Source organism: Ranitomeya imitator, chromosome 10 (assembly GCF_032444005.1).
Source record: "Ranitomeya imitator isolate aRanImi1 chromosome 10, aRanImi1.pri, whole genome shotgun sequence".
Lineage (NCBI taxonomy): Eukaryota > Metazoa > Chordata > Amphibia > Anura > Dendrobatidae > Ranitomeya > Ranitomeya imitator.
The window spans coordinates 143,592,415-143,609,818 of NC_091291.1; the positions used below are offsets into that span (position 1 = coordinate 143,592,415).

The following is a 17,404-nucleotide window of genomic DNA, read 5'->3' on the forward strand; positions in this document are numbered from 1 at the left end:
CTCCAGCTCATCTATTCTTCCTCTTCTCATTTTGCTCCTGTCTCCTTTCCTCTCACGCCTTCTCCTCTTCCTTTCCTCTTGCTCCTCTTCCTCACCTTCTGCTCCTCCCCTGCTTCCTTCCCTGTTGTTGCTCCCCCACATCCTCCCCTATTCTTCCTCCTTTCTTCTTGCTGTTCCTTTTTCTCCTACTCTTATTTCTATTTTTCTTCCTTTTTTTTCTTCTCTCGATCTCTTTACTTTTTTCTATTCCTCATCTTTCCTATTTTGCCCTCCTCCTCCACTTTTGCTATTCCTCCTTATTTCCTGCTCCCTCTTTTACACTGTTGCTTCCAGTTCTCACCTTTTGCTCCTCCTCATCACCTCTTTCGTCTTTTCCATTGTTGCTCGTCTTTTTCTTCACCTCTTGCCCCTCCTTTTTCATTGTTGTTCCTCATCTCTTGATTCTGCACTTCCTTTCTTCCTCCACCTCATCATGTCTTGCACCTTCTCTTCCATTGTTGCTCCTCCTCACCTCTTGCTCATCCTTTTCTATAGTTGCTCCTCCTCTTTATTCTTCCTCTTCATCACATCTTACACCTCCTTTTCCATTATTGCTCCTCCTCCCTCTTTCCTGCTGCTCCTCTTCCATTTTTGCTCCTCTTCCTAATCTCTTTCCTCTCCTTTTCCATTGATGCTCCTCCTCATCTCTTGCTCCTCTTCTTCCATTCTTCATCCTCCTCCTCACATCTTGCGTCTTTTTCTATTGTTGCTCCTCTTCTTCCATTGTGGCTCCTCCTCCCTCTTTCTTGCTGCTCCACTTCCTCACCTCTTTCCCCTCCTTGTCTATTGTTGCTTATCTTCTTCCTTTCTTCTTCCTCCTATGTCTTATGCCTCGTTTTCCATTGTTTCTCCTCCTTGCTCTTTCTTGCTCCTCCTCTTCCATTTTTGCTCCTCTTGCTCATGTCTTTCCCCTCCTTTTCCACTGTTGCTCCTCCTCCATCTTTCTTGCCCCTCTTCTTTCATTCTTCCTCCTTATCACATCTCGTCTCCTTTTCCATTGTTGATCCTACTATTTCATTGTTGCTTCTCCTCCTTCTTTCTTTCCCCCTCACCTCTTGCTGCTACTCTTCCTTTGTTATTTCTCATCCTGCCTTGCATCTCCTTTTCCATTGTTGCTCCTCCTCCATCTTTCTTGCTCCTCTTCCATTCTTCATCCTCTTAATCACATCTTGCATTTCTTTTTCCATTGTTGCTCCTTCTCACCTTTATCTGATCCTCCTTTGTTCATTCTCCTCAAGTCTTCTCTTTTTCCATTGTGGCTCCTCATCCCTCTTTCTTGTTCCTCCTCACCTCTTGCTGCTCCTCTTCCTCACCTCTTGCCCCTCCTTTTCTATTGTTGCTCATCCTCTTCCCTTCTTCCTCCTTATGTCTTATGCCTCCTTTTCCATTGTTGTTTCTCCTTATTCTTTCTTGCTCCTCCTCTTCCATTTATGCTCCTCTTCCTCATGTCTTTCCCCTCCTTTCCCACTGTTGCTCCTTGTCCATCTTTCTTGTCTCTCTTCTTTCATTCTTTCTCATCACAGTGTGTCCTTTTTCCATTGTTGCTCCTCCTTCCTTTCTTGATCCTCCTCTTCCAATTTTGATCTTCCTCATCTCCCCCCCCCCTTCATTTGTTGCTCCTCCTTCTTCTGTTGCTTTTTCCGACCTCTTGCTGCTCCACTTCCTTTGTTTCTTCTCCTCATCATGTCTTGCCTCTTCTTTTGCATTGTTGCTCCTTCTCCCTCTTTAGTGCTCCTCCTCACCTTTGCCCCTTCTCTTCCTTTGTTGCTCCTCTTGCTTCTCTTTCACCACTTTCTGGATCACCGTCTCCTATTATCACCTCCTCACCCTTCATCTCTAACATGAGCAGAACATTACAATCGTCATTTCATCTCATCTTCTGATTTTTTTTTTAATACTTCACTTTTTGCTATTTTGTGGGTTTCTCCAGTACAAGGATCCTCATCACCTGCAGTTACACCTGGTGTAAACCCGACAAATGCACCTGATGAGACGCCATCCTCAGGTATAATCAAGTCAATAATTGAGATTTCCTGATGATTATTGTCCGATAATCGTCCCTGTAACTTCATACTTTATGACATTTTATAGGAAACGCCACAGCCGCAGAGAGCACAGAGAGAAACGCGTCAGGCGCAGCCGATGGCAGTGTGACCGGAGGTAGTGTGCAGGATGTGGCCCCCTACACTGCAGACACATGGGGGGCTTTCATCACCTACTTAGTTCAGAGTCTACATAACCTGAGACCAATTAGATTCAATTCACGGCAGCACAGAGTGCTTCCGCAGTGGTATAGCAAGAAGAAACGCATGTGATGATGCTAGTGAGGACCCGGGTTGTACGTTATAGGCAGCCATGATGTGAGGAGCCAGAAAGGAGACAAGTGGGAGGAGCAGAGGCCACAGCAGCACAGAAGATTTCCAAAGTCGTCTGTTCCTGTAGGAGGCAGCGTCCATTATGGAGGGAGGCTCATTTTCTGCACGTTCTCTGCGTTCATCTTTTCTGATTTTTTTCATCTTTTATAGAAGTTGTGACATTTACTTCATTCTCAGAGGGATTTTCCTTGTTCATTACGGATCTCACGCCAACCAGAAATACGACTGACATCGCAAAGAACGGTGGGTGGGCAGAACCAGAGCACAATGGTGGGGCCGCACATAGGTCTATCTGCCTCTGGGAAAGCTGTGTGACTACCAGTATGACTGTCCCCAAAATGAGTCAGGCAGGGCCGGACGGGCCATCTGGCAATTCTGGCAAATGCCAGAAGGGCCTGTCTGGTTGTGGGCCACCTTGTTTGTTACATTGTTAACAGAATCGGTGTTCTCAAGATACTGTTAAAAGTTGTGATGGAGCACAAAGTCGCTGACTCCATCACTTATCTCAGCAGCCACGGGAATCTTTAAAAATATATTCTTGTATTAAATCTTGCTTTCCTCCATCCAATTTAATATTAGTAATCTATTCTATCTGCTGCTTGGGGATAGGGACAGCGTGGGCCCGTGTGATTTCAAATGCCAGGGCTGAATTTTATACATGACTCCAGATACGGACTGGGACTGAACACAAGAGGCGACACCACAAATATCAGATTGTATAGTAATGGCCTCCGTGCTATATCGGAGCGCCCCCATCCCCCCAGGAGAGGTGCTGCAGGGGCTCAGACTTCTGCCCTTGTTTTTCAGATGTGGAGTCCAGGAGGGAATCTCACCGCAACCTGGTCCTGGTCCTCGTGTCTCTCATGCTTTGCGTCTTGCTGGTCATTGTGCATCTATTCCTGCTAAAGCTCAGAAAAGCCCATTACTCCTGGAAGAAAGGTGAGAGACCCTCGGAGCGGTCACCCACGACAGACTCGGGTGTCTCCTAGACCTACAGAATAAAGGAGCCACCTACAGCAAGGGTATTACTAATAATGACAGCGCCACCTGCTGGTAGAAAGTGGGGATTCAGATTACTGGGCTGCCTGCAAGTATATGGAGTCATCATATTATTCATTGTGCTTGATTATATCGCAAAACAAGAAGAGAATGTCCAACTTCACTGAATCCGTAAAAAAGAGTTTTCTTTATTCACAAACTTTAAGCATAGAGGATACAGACTTCAGCACGAACCATATGGGTAAGAATCTCAACGCGTTTCTGGAGACTAAGCTCCCTTAACCCCGGAATAGTACGTCAGCTGGCAGATCCCCTGCTTTGAGGTGGGCTCCGGCGGTGAGCCCACCTCAAAGCCGCGACATGTCAGCTGTTTTGTACAGCTGACATGTGCGCGCAATGAGCGCGAGCGGAATCGCGATCCGCCCGCGCCCATTAACTAGTTAAATGCCGCCGTCAAGCGCTGACAGCGGCATTTAACTATCGCTCCTGGCCGCGCGGCCGGAGGTGCTGGCACTGCTGACCCCAGTCACATGATCGGGGGTCAGCAGTGCATCGCCATAACAACCAGAGGTCTCCTTGAGACGTCTATGGTTGTTGATGGCCGATTGCTTTGAGCGCCACCCTGTGGTCGGCATTCAAAGTACACCTGCATTTCTGCTACATAGAGGTGATCTGTACTTCACCTCTATGTAGCAGAGGCGATCGAGTTATGCACGCTTCTAGCCTCCCACGGAGGCTATTGAAGCATGCCAAAATTAAAAAAAAAAAGTGATTAAAAATATAAAAAAAAATATAACAGTTCAAATCACCCCCCTTTCGCCCCAATCAAAATAAAACAATTAAAAAAAATCAAACATACACATATTTGGTATCGCCGAGTTCAGAATCGCCCGATCTATCAATAAAAACAAAGGATTAACCTGACCGCTAAATGACGTAGCGAGAAAAAAAATCAAAACGCCAAAAGAACGTATCTACACCAAAATGGTATCATTAAAAACGACAGCTCGGCACGCAAAAAATAAGCCCTCACCTGACCCCAGATCACGAAAATTGGAGACGCTACGGGTATCGGAAAATCGCGCATTTTTTTTTTTTTTAGCAAAATTTGGAATTTTTTGTCACCACTTAGATAAAAAATAACCTGGACATGTTTGGTGTCTATGAACTCGTATTGACCTGGAGAATCATAATGGCAGGTCAGTTTTAGCATTTAGTGAACCTAGCAAAAAAGGCCAAACAAAAAACAAGTGTGAGATTGCACTTTTTTTGCAATTTCATCACACTTGGAATTTTTTTCCCGTTTTCTGATACATGGCATGGTAAAATCAATGGTATCGTTCAAAAGTACAACTCGTCCCGCAAAAAATAAGCCCTCACATGGCCATATTGACGGAAAAACAAAAAAGTTATGGCTCTGGGAAGGAGGGGAGCAAAAAAACGAAAATGAAAAAGCGGAAAAAGCTCCGGGGGTGAAGGGGTTAATCATGACATGACACACACTGCACCCCTACTGCATTCCCACGCACCCCCACTGCACCCAGTGCAACCCCACTGTAACCGTACTGCATTCCCACTGCACCCCCAATAAACCCGTACTGCATTCCCACCGCACGCCCAAATGATCGTCATTTCATAGAAACTTTAATTTTTTTTGTTGGCATTTCCTTCTTTGGGTCATTACTAATTTCGCCCTTGATGTCCTGCAGGTGAATAACTAAAAGGAGAAAGTAGGTGACAAATATTCAGCACAATTTTTCTTATTCCATAAGTGACAGCACAGGGCAGGAATATTATTTTTGCCAAACTTTAAAGTGTTTTCCCCCAAATCTTACGTTATCCACTATCTGTAGGAGATAACTGTGGATCGGCACTAGAGGTTTCCAGAACAGCACTCTATGGGACTGCTCCGCACAGTCCCGACTTGAGTGGACCATAGGTGCGCATGCCCGGGCTCTGCGGAGAACTATATGGGCTTGTAGGAATGGAGAGGAAGGTGCAGGCAGTCCGAATTGGGAGAGGTGGCAGGATGATGCCGGAGGGTGCTGATCCTGCGGGTGAACACAGCACTGAGTAACAGGAAGGGGAGGATTTGATTTCAGCACTCCATCCAGGTAAAATCAAATGAGTTTATATAGTCCATAATTAAAACAAAATAAACCACATAAAAACAATCTGACGCGATAAGCGCCCTTAGTCATAGCATTTCAGACAGTGAATGGGGAAAGTTATATATAGAGGATGACAATTACAATGTAATCATTAATTAATTGAAAACAGCAGGTGATAACATACCGACGAACAAGCTAACATACAGTACGCCATTAATACATGTAAAATAGATTGGGTGTTAAATTCATTCCGTTTGGGAATTTAGTATCCAAACGTAAGATCCAAAAAGCCTCATCATTAATTAAAATCTCTGCCAGTCACTGCCTCTTCTAGGAGGTGCCACTTTCTCCAACCCCCAAAAAACACAAAACGTGAAAGGTCATCTTTGTGAGTGCATACAAAGTGTATTGTTGCTCCAGAATAGGAGCTGCTATCCCCATTTCTGCTGATTTGTGCTTTAAATGCTCTTCTTGAGTTTGTGGACTGTGCAGCCGATATAGCAGATCTGATACAATATACCACATAGATCGTATCACAGTTCATGGTTGGATGCGGGTGATGTAGGAAAAGATTTGGGTTTATTTACAGCATATTGGCATACATTACACCTATTCCCACCACATTTGTGGAAGCTCTTAACCTTCGTCCGGCTGACTAGGTACAATTGTAACTATTCCGTTTTAAAATTGCAATAACTACTTTTTTCCGAAAAGCCGTAGAGGGCTGAAATTTTGTGACATCTCTGCAGTTTTGGTCCAGAATATATTGGCCAAATTTCAATAAAATATATATGAAGGTACAATTGTACCTCTGCAGCCTGTTAACGTTGTAAAATTATGCAGCCTGACGAAGGTTAAAAGAGAGACAACTCGAAGCGGAACTGTGATTTTTAAGTAAAGTAGGGGATAACATGTTACCAAGGGCAAGTCCCCTTTTGGCAACCTAGGTTGGTAATGGCGAGTAAAATGTTGTCCCGAGTGATGACAGGCAAATTTTTGCGGATGAGGCTAATTAATATATTACATTGGGGGCTATAGGGAGTCGAGAATGTTACATTGGATTGGGTGTCGCTCCGGCCCGCGGGGTGGTTGTGTGGTAGAACATAGGGGAAATCTGGGTCTGCTGGAAATAGTCCTGAGAGCCCAGTGATTTCATGATTGATGTAGCCCCCATCAATGAGGCGTTTGCCGATAGTCACACTTTCCTCCATGAATGATGTATTGGTGGAGCAAATATGTTTGTCTCAATTCAGCTCACTATAGAGTACTGCTCGAATGTATGAGGAGGGTGGAAAACCGAGGTGATGGACGGCTGTAACGGCTAAACGATGGGGAACGGTGGGATAAAGGTTCACCACATCGCAGGTTGTGAACCAGCAGCCATCATTCTCTCCTATTCTGGAGCAACAAAACGTGTTGTATGCACTCACAAAGATGACCCTTCACATGTCGCGTTATTTGGGTTGGAAAAAGTGGAACCTCCGAGAAGAGGCGGTGATTGGCAGAGAATTTAATGCTGAGGGGGGCTTTTTGGATCTTACGTTTGGATGCTAAATTCCCAGACGGAATTAATTTAAAACCCAATCTATTTTACATGTATTAATGGTGAACTGCATGTTAACATACTGATGAACAAGTTAATCACCTGCTGTTTTAAATTAACCCCTTTCCGACATCGGACGTAATGGTATGCCGATGTCGGACTCCCTCCCTTTGATGTGGGCCCTGGCGGTGAACCCACATCTTTCTCAGCACGTCAGCCTTTTTGAACAGCTGACATGTGCCCGAAACAGCCACGGGTGGAATCGCAATCCACCCGCGGCAAGTAACCTGTTAAATGCTGCTGTCAAACGCCAACAGCGGCATATAACATGCACTACTGGCAATCGCGCCGGAAATTCGCTCATCGTTGGCCCCTGTCATGTGATCGCGGGTCACCGATGAGTTGGCATGAGGTCTCCAGGAGACCTCTGTGGTTGTCACTGCCGGATTGCTACGAGCGCCTGCCAGTGGTCGGTGCTCATGGCAAGTGAGGTCTTCTGTTACATACAGGTGATCTGATCATCACCTGTATGTAGCTGAGCCGATCAGGTTATGGCAGCTTCTAATCTCCAATGCAAACTATTGAAGCATGCCAAAAGTGAAAAAAAAAATGTTTTAAAAATATAAAAAAATATAAAAGTTCTAATCACCCCACTTTCACCCCATTCAAAATAAAACAATAAAAAAAATCTAACACAAATATCATCACTAAATGGCGCAGCAAGGAAAAAAAAGTAAAAACGCCAGAATTATGTTTTTTTGTTCACCATGACATTGCGCTAAAATGCAATAACGGGCGAGCAAAAGAATCTATCTGCACCAAAATGGTATCATTAAAAATGTCAGCTCGGCGCGCAAAAAATAAGCCCTCACCCAACCCCAGATCACGAAAAATGGACAAGCTATGTGTATCGGAAAATGGCGCAATATTTATTTTTTTTCTTTTAACAAAGTTTGGAAAAAAATTTCATTACCTAGTTAAAAAAAGAACCCAGACATGTTTGGTGTCTATGAACTCGTAATGACCTGGAGAATCGTAATGGCCGGTCACTTTTAGCATTTAATGAACCTAGTAAAAAAGCAAAACAAAAAACAGCTGTGGGATTGCACTTTTTTTGCAATTTCACCGCACTTGGATTTTTTTTCCTGTTTTTGAGGACTTGATATGGTAAAACCAATCATGTCGTTCAAAAGTACAACTCGTTCCGCAAATAACAAGCCCTCATATTGACGGAAAAATAAAAAAAGTTATGGCTCTGGGAAGAAGGGGAGCAAAAAATGAAAACACAACCGAAAATAGCTCCGGTCATGAAGGGGTTAGTTAATGATTACACCGTAATTGGATCTTGTCCTCTGTATATAACTTTCCCCATTCACCTTCTTTATAACTTGTACTCGGCTTTCTCCATCAGTCCCACAGATAATGAACGGAGCGCTGTTTTCAGGTTTACGGAGTCACATTCTGGGAATCACTGGCAATCCCAGAGGTTGAAACCCAAGCTATACCCTAGGCTATGGATGGAGGATAATTTGCCATTTTGGGAAAAAACCCTTTATATAACATAAGACCCAGACCAAACCACAACATTAATTTATACCCCAAACTGATCAATGAGATCTCAGACCAGACGTAGAAATAAATTCACACGCAATTCAGATGAAGAAAAAAAATATTTTTTTAACACACTGCTCCCTACATTTCCTTTTTAACAGACTGATCCCTATGTCCTATATTTCTCACACAGACTGCTCCCTACATTCCCCTTTTTTTTACAGACTTATCCATATGTCCTATATTTCTTACACAGACTGCTCCTTATGATCCCTTTTTCAACAGACTGTGTGAGAAATAAAGGTCATAAAGAGAAAACTGTAGAAAAAGGGGGGAATGTAGGGAGCAGTCTGTAAGAAATATAGGGCACAGGGAGCAGTCTAAAAAAAGGGGGAATGTAGTGAGCAGTCTGCTCCTTGTGCCCTATATTTCTCACAGTCTGTAAAAAAAAGGGGGGGAATGTCGGGAGCCCTCTGCAAGAAATATAGGGCACAGGGAGCAGTCTGTAAAAAGAGGGGGAATGTAGGGAGCAGTCTAAGAAATATAGGGAACAGTCTCTATAAAAAGGAGGAATGTAGGAAGCAGTCTGCTCCCTATGCCTACATTTCTTACAGACTGCTTGCTACATTCCCTTTTCTGCAGATCGCTCCCTATGCCTTATAGTTCTCACAGACTGCTCCCTACAGTCCCCTCTATTACAGACTGCTCCCTATGCCCTATATTTCTTACACAGACTGCTCCCTACATTCCCATATTCTGTAGATTGCTCCCTATATTTCTCACAGACTGCTACCTACATTACCTTTTTTTACAGATTGCTCCCTATGCCCTATATTTCTCACAGACTGCTCCCTACATCCCCCTTTTTCTACAGACTGCTCCCTATGCTCTATATTTCTCAGACTGCTACCTACATTCCCATTTTCTGTAGACTGCTCCATATGCCCTATATTTCTCACAGACTGTTCCCTACATTCCCCCTTTTTCTACACTGCTGCCTATACCCTATATTTCTCACACAGACTGCTCCCTATGCCCTATATTTCTCACAGACTGCTCCCTACATTCCCCCTTTTTCTACAGACTGCTCCCCATGTCTTATAATTCTCACACAGACTGCTCCCTACATTCCTCCCCTTTTCTTGACTGCTGCCTATACCCTATATTTCTCACACAGACTGCTCCCCATGTCTTATAATTCTCACACAGACTGCTCCCTACATTCCCCCTTTTTCTGTAGACTGCTCCCTATGCCGCTCGCTTCTCGCAGCAGCTGGGGTTTCGCCTCTTGGAGAACTTGCATATTTTTTGATTATTGTAACTAATAAGACTAATAATATAAGTAGAAGATTATTAGGAAACAACGAATGATCCCAAATAATAGGACTACTAATTATTATATTTTTGCATTTTATATTTTGGTTATTATTTATTTCTTGCTTCTTTCCTCCCCTACATTTGCCCTTGTATTGCCCTTAGTCGCACTAATTGCCATTATCTTCTGTGGCAGCGCTCTCCTCCACTTGACAACATTTTGTTAATTTTCAAGGACGTATTTTCTGCCTTGAAATTTAAAATAAAGAATCTATTTCTCGAATTGCTCATTTAAAGGCTTCCAATATTTTGTGAGGTGGAGTAATGAACGATGCGAGGCGGCATCACCCAGCGCCCGGCCCCACTAATGGGATTCTAATTAATTAATGGACGAGGCCTGTTTATATTTCCACCTTTTAAGGGACAAAACTTTCGATTTATTCCACCAACCTGACACAATCAGCAAACGAGGCGAGTTTGTGGGAATGAATGAGACATGGAGCCCGGGCTGCAGCTGGTAATTCTATGCCCTGGCCGTGTCTGTGCGGCTCGCTCTGCGCACACCTGCCGCTCGCTATTCTTCAGGCTGCTGCGCACAATAGTCTGATGACAAGTTGTTCCCCTCCATGAAATTATCCGCAGGCTTTGTGGCCGGCAGGTTTTGTGGCCTTTGCCTTTTCTGTGTCTTTAACGAGGTGGTATGTTCCGCAGAGAACGTTCCGTGATGAAGGTTTAGAAACTTTACTGTAACTCAATGACTCATATTCTTTGTTATTGTATCTTTTGTCCAGAAAATGAAACATCGGATCAGACGCTAGAGAGCACAAAGTCCAGATCTAATAACGAGGAGACGTCGAGTCAGAGCAGGAACACCGCTGCTCCAGGTCAGAAACGAGCTCTGGTTACTCCAGTTTACAGTGGGGGGGAAAAAAAAGTATTTCGTCAGCCACCAATTGTACAAGTTCTCCCACTTAAAAAAATGAGAGAGGCCTGTAAACAGGTAAACCACAACTATGAGAGTCAAAATGAGAAGACAAATCCAGAAAATCAGCTTGTCTGATTTGGGAAGATTTAGTTTGCAAATTATGGTGGAAAATAAGTATTTGGTCACCTAAAAACATGCAGGATTTCTGGCTCTCACAGATCTGTAACTTCTTCTTTAAGAGGCTCCTCTGTCCTCCACTCATTACCTGTAGTAATGGCGCCTGTTTGACCTTGTTATCAGTATAAAAGACGCCTGTCCACAACCTCAAACAGTCACACTCCAAACTCCACTATGGTGAAGACCAAAGAGCTGTCGAAGGACACCAGAAACAACATTGTAGCCCTGCACCAGGCTGGGAAGACGGAATCTGCAATAGGCAAGCAGCTTGGTGAGATGAAATCAACTGTGGGAGCAATAATAAGAAAATGGAAGACATACAAGACCACTGATAATCTCCCACGATCTGGGGCTCCACGTAAGATCTCACCCCGTGGGGTCAAAATGATCACAAGAACGCTGAGCAAAGATCTCAGAACCACGCGGTGGGACCTAGTGAATGACCTGCATAGAGCTGGGACCACTGTAACAAAGGCTACCATCAGTAAGGCTGGTTTCACACTAGCGTTCGGCAGGGCTGCGGACGGCAGCCTTCTTCCTCCATTAAGCCCCACCCACCTTCCTTCAGCTCCGCCTAAGTCTGCCTGCGTCCTGCGTACCCCATCTTTAACATTGGGTACGCAGGCCATACGGATGTATGCGGATGCCTTCTTGACGCTGCACTGATCTGCGTCAAACGCAACATGTTAGATTTTGTTGCGGTCGGCGCAGCTTCAAAGCGACGAATCTGGAGGCATCCGCACACATCTGCAAGACCTGCGCACCCAATGTTAAAGATGGGGTACGCAGGACGAATGCAGACATAGGCGGAGCTGAAGGAAGAGGTGTGGCAGTGGGTGGAGCTTAACGGAGGAAGAAGGCTGCCATCCGCAGCCCTGCCGAACGCTAGTGTGAAACTAGTATAACACACTATGCCGCCAGGGACTCAGATCCTTCAGTGTCAGATGTGTGCCCCTGCATAAGCCAGTACATGTCCGGGCCCGTCAGAAGTTTGCTAGAAAGCATTTGGATTATCCAGAAGAGTATTGGGAGAATGTCCTATGGTCTGATGAAACCAAAGTTGAACTGTTTGGTAGAAACAAAACTTGTCATGTTTGGAGGAAACAAAATGCTGAGTTGCAAAGATCCAAAGAACACCATACCTACTGTGAAGCATGGGGGTGGCAACATCATGCTTTGGGGCGGTTTCTCTGCAAAGGGACCAGGACGACTGATGAAAGAATGAATGGGGCCATGTATCGTAAAATTTAGAGTGCAAACCTCCTTCCATCAGCAAGGGCATTGAAGATGAAACATGGATGGGTCTTTCAGCGTGATAATGATCCCAAGCACACCACCAGGGCAACGAAGGAGTAGCTTCGTAAGAAGCATATGGAGGTCCTGGAGTAGCCTAGCCAGTCTCCAGATCTCAACCCCATAGAAAACCTTTGGAGGGAGTTGAAAGTCCGTGTTGCCCAGGGACAGGCCCAAAACATCACTGCTCTAGAGATCTGCATGGAGGAATGGGCCAACATACCAACAACAGTGTGTGCGACCTTGTGAAGACTTACAGAAAACGTTTGACCTCTGTCATTGTCAACAAAGGATATATTACAAAATATGGAGATGAACTTTTGTTAATGACCAAATACTTATTATCCACCATAATTTGCACACAAAAAAAACTTACCAAATCAGACAATGTGATTTTCTGGATTTGTTTTCTAATTTTGACTCTCATAGTTGTGGTCGACCTATGATGTCAATTACAGGCCGCTCATTTTATTAAGTGGGAGAACTTGTATAATTGGTGGCTAAATACTTTTTTCCCCACTGTATATCATTCTGTAACTGACTATTGTACTGTTTATGCCAATTCCTCACCATCATTGTTAACATCCCCAATCTCACTCACAGCTGAGGGTTTGTCACAACTGTGTTCATTCTAGACCAGGGGTGGGCAATTTATTTTGATGAGACACATGAGAGACCGTGACTGATGTAAAGGCCGAACCAATAGTCTGAAATTAATTCCGCTTAATATTAACCTATTATTTTATATTTATATTCATTGAATCACTTAATATTGAGTAGTATTAAGTATCTTGACACCCCCCTACATACAGTATGAGCCACCGCATAGCCTCCCTATATACAGTATGAGCCAACACATAGCCTCCCTATATACAGTATTAACCCTCACAAAGCCCCATATACACAGTATGAGCCATTATATAGGCCCTATATACAGTATGAGCCCCCACATAACCTTCAATATACAGTATGATCCCTCGTATAGCCCCTATATACAGTATGAGCCACCACATAACCTCCCTATATACAGTATTAACCCTCACAAAGCCCCCTATATACAGTATGAGCCCTTATATAGGCCGCATATACAGTATGAGCCCCAACATAACCTTCAATATACAGTTTGATGCCTCGTATAGCCCCTATATACAGTATGAGACAACACATAGCCCCCCGTGTACACCATGAGCCTCACATAGCCCCCTGTGTACACCATGAGCCTCACATAGCCCCCTATGTACACCATAAGCCTCACATAGCCCCCTATGTACACCATAAGCCTCACATAGCCCCCCATGTACACCATGAGCCTCACATAGCCCCCCATGTACACCATAAGCCTCACATAGCCCCCCATGTACACCATGAGCCTCACATAGCCCCCTGTGTACACCATGAGCCTCACATAGCCCCCTATGTACACCATGAGCCTCACATAGCCCCCTATGTACACCATGAGCCTCACATAGCCCCCTATGTACACCATAAGCCTCACATAGCCCCTTATGTACACCATGAGCCTCACATAGCCCCCTGTGTACACCATGAGCCTCACATAGCCCCCTGTGTACACCATGAGCCTCACATAGCCCCCTGTGTACACCATGAGCCTCACATAGCCTCCCTATATTCAGTATTGGCCATTACTACTCGCCTCGCTCCTGTTCCCACCGGGCTCTGCTCTGGTCCCCAGTGCACCAACTCTCTGCTGAGCAGACACGACGTAGTGACGTTATCTCGTCTGCTGTGTCGCACACACTGATTGGTGGAAGAAGTGAGCCGGCGTCCGCCTCGTCCACCGAGGTATTCACTGTCATCTGCATCCTGAGGACATGGAGGGCATGGTGTCGGTTCTGGGCCGCTGTTTTCAGCCCTTTTGCTGCACTTTGTCCTGGTTTGGTCTAGACAATGCTCAGTGAGATAAAGACAGAAACAGCACCCTTGCTTCCTGATAGTTTGTTACAATGTTTCAGTGCAGAACATAATGTAGAAGTCTGGAGTCCATTGTGTTTTCCTCACAAGATAGTCTTGGGCAGTGTGTATCCCAAGTTCCAGTCCTCGCGGCCCCTACAGATCAGGTTTTCAGGACTTCCTCAATATCGCACAGGTGATGGATTTATCACCAAGACCTCAGAAATTGCGCAATACTAAGGAAATCCTGAAAATAGGATCTGTTGGGGCCATGAGGACTGGGGTTCGGGAAACATTGGAGTGAGAAACGTTAGGACTGTACAGATTTTCAGCCTTTGGATGTTTCCATTCACTGACAAGAAGCCGAGATCTTGAAAACGGTAAGAAATAGAACCCACTAGAAGGCCGTAGATTTTCAGACTGGGAGGTTTTGTTCGCCTCCCTCCTGTTTTATTTACCAATATCCAATGTTTCTTGGGTTGAAGATTAAATTCTTAGTTTACTAATTGGGAATTAAGACGACATTAAAATGAAATGCGGCTCCGCAGGCGACTGTTGTGTCTCCAGCGCGGCTCTGCGGAATCAGAGGGAACAGAAATCTGACGTCTTTGTATCGTCCGCAGCAGAAAACACCAAGCACAAGATCCCTGGGATCCAGTACAACACGCAGGTGTCTCTATGAGGCGGTGGCGGCACCCCCAATGTGGGGATCTCCTTACAGCTGCGGTCTACGGGTCCTATCTGTTACATGTATGGACAATAAAGTATTTATACAGAACAGGACTGTGGATTGTGGATTTCTGAGGTTATAAAAACTAAGAGAAAGGAGCAGATACTCAGAGGCACAGAGGACGGCCGCCTGTCAGAATACGTCAAGATCTTCACGGTGTTACATGCAACAATGTCACCACCGCTCTGCTGACCCCATAACCGCAGAGTCCAGACCGCCCCGGCCGCCGTACATCACCAAGCACAATGACAAGAGCCATATAGATTCACATGCCGCCGTACATCACCAAGCACAATGACAAGAGCCATATAGATTCACATGCCGCCGTACATCACCAAGCACAATGACAAGAGCCATATAGATTCACATGCCGCCGTACATCACCAAGCACAACGACAAGAGCCATATAGATTCACACGCAGAGGTGAATTACACATATTTTACCCTGATATTTGGCCCTCTACCTGCAGGAATACAATCCTGCCCATCCAGCACCACCTCTCCTCCCTATACACCGTATATACTTTATAATGAATGTATACATGGGCACATATTGTCCCTCCTGCTCGGGTACATTGTGCTGCACACACTTCATTTACCGCCATACGATGCTTCATCTGTTCATCATATAAGATCACATTGTACGCACTGGTTTACACGACTGAAGACACCAACTACCTCTGTGACGTGATGACGTGATGACGTAATGAAGTCGTCTGCAGGTCACATGATCCGCATCCTCCTATGGCTGCTGCTGTGGAAACTTCTTTATTTCGCGGATTGTACATGTGTGCAGCCAGGTATATGCGGCCATTACCGCTCTATGCACAGTAGGGGGCAGCATTGCTCGGCTCCCTCCCTGCTCTGAGGATGAGACCAGCACTTCTGTTCCAGGCAGTTTGTTGTCTTTTCGGTTGTTATGGAAACATCAATAGCATAAAGCAGAGCAGCCCAGGAAGCAGCAGGACAAGGTGAGGAGTAATCTGGGCAATATAATGATAGGACATAGTTACTGGTCACACTGCAGACCCCAGCACTGGTTACATAGCCCTCCACTATCACATACACCGTGTATCACACATCATTACCGCCCTCCACTATCACATACACCGTGTATCACACATCATTACCACCCTCCACTATCACATACACCGTGTATCACACATCACTACCACCCTCCACTATCACATACACCGTGTATCACACATCATTACCGCCCTCCACTATCACATACACCGTGTATCACACATCATTACCGCCCTGCACTATCACATACACCGTGTATCACACATCACTACCACCCTCCACTATCACATACACCGTGTATCACACATCATTACCGCCCTCCACTATCACATACACCGTGTATCACACATCATTACCGCCCTGCACTATCACACACACCGTGTATCACACATCATTACCGCCCTCCACTATCACATACACCGTGTATCACACATCATTACCGCCCTCCACTATCACATACACCGTGTATCACACATCATTACCGCCCTCCACTATCACATACACCGTGTATCACACATCATTACAGCCCTCCACTATCACATACACCGTGTATCACACATCACTGCCGCCCTCCACTATCACATACACCGTGTATCACACATCATTACCACCCTCCACTATCACACACACCGTGTATCACACATCATTACCGCCCTCCACTATCACATACACCGTGTATCACACATCATTACCGCCCTCCACTATCACATACACCGTGTATCACACATCATTACCGCCCTCCACTATCACATACACCGTGTATCACACATCATTACCACCCTCCACTATCACACACACCGTGTATCACACATCATTACCGCCCTCCACTATCACATACACCGTGTATCACACATCATTACCGCCCTCCACTATCACATACACCGTGTATCACACATCATTACCGCCCTCCACTATCACATACACCGTGTATCACACATCACTACCGCCCTCCACTATCACATACACCGTGTATCACACATCATTACCGCCCTCCACTATCACATACACCGTGTATCACACATCACTACCGCCCTCCACTATCACATACACCGTGTATCACACATCATTACCGCCCTCCACTATCACATACACCGTGTATCACACATCATTACCACCCTCCACTATCACATACACCGTGTATCACACATCACTACCACCCTCCACTATCACATACACCGTGTATCACACATCATTACCGCCCTCCACTATCACATACACCGTGTATCACACATCATTACCGCCCTCCACTATCACATACACCGTGTATCACACATCATTACCACCCTCCACTATCACATACACCGTGTATCACACATCACTACCACCCTCCACTATCACATACACCGTGTATCACACATCACTACCACCCTCCACTATCACATACACCGTGTATCACACATCATTACCGCC

The 17,404-nt window shown here is 45.2% G+C and overlaps 2 protein-coding genes and 1 long non-coding RNA gene across 8 annotated transcripts in view; 2 read left to right on the forward strand and 1 right to left on the reverse strand.

Annotated features, from left to right (window-relative positions):
* The window catches only part of CRTAM (cytotoxic and regulatory T cell molecule), a 36,122-nt gene extending 21,110 nt beyond the window's left edge, over nt 1–15,012 (forward strand). Inside the window, exons 8-13 of one of the 5 annotated variants that reach the window (XR_011315414.1) lie at nt 1,970–2,044; nt 2,131–2,199; nt 2,565–2,657; nt 3,222–3,353; nt 5,267–5,527; nt 10,724–10,816. Coding sequence is in view for 4 of the 5 variants with exons in the window: in XM_069740734.1 (XP_069596835.1) it covers nt 1,970–2,044; nt 2,131–2,199; nt 2,565–2,657; nt 3,222–3,353; nt 10,724–10,816; nt 14,862–14,920 (521 nt within the window). In the remaining variant the exon portion in view is untranslated. Of the gene's footprint in view, nt 1–1,969; nt 2,045–2,130; nt 2,200–2,564; nt 2,658–3,221; nt 3,354–5,266; nt 5,528–10,723; nt 10,817–14,861 lie in introns of those variants that run through there. The other 4 variants (XM_069740734.1, XM_069740735.1, XM_069740736.1 and 1 more) reach the window with 4 other exon arrangements.
* LOC138650881 (uncharacterized) overlaps nt 1–15,651 on the reverse strand; it is a 34,755-nt gene extending 19,104 nt beyond the window's left edge. Inside the window, exon 1 of the long non-coding RNA XR_011315415.1 lies at nt 15,568–15,651. This is a non-coding gene — a long non-coding RNA (uncharacterized lncRNA). The remainder of the gene's footprint in view (nt 1–15,567) is intronic.
* A 94-nt stretch (nt 15,652–15,745) lies between these two features.
* The window catches only part of JHY (junctional cadherin complex regulator), a 42,768-nt gene continuing 41,109 nt past the window's right edge, over nt 15,746–17,404 (forward strand). Inside the window, exon 1 of one of the 2 annotated variants that reach the window (XM_069740802.1) lies at nt 15,746–15,939. The gene's annotated coding sequence lies outside the window, so the exon portion shown is untranslated. The remainder of the gene's footprint in view (nt 15,940–17,404) is intronic. The other variant, XM_069740803.1, reaches the window with a different exon arrangement.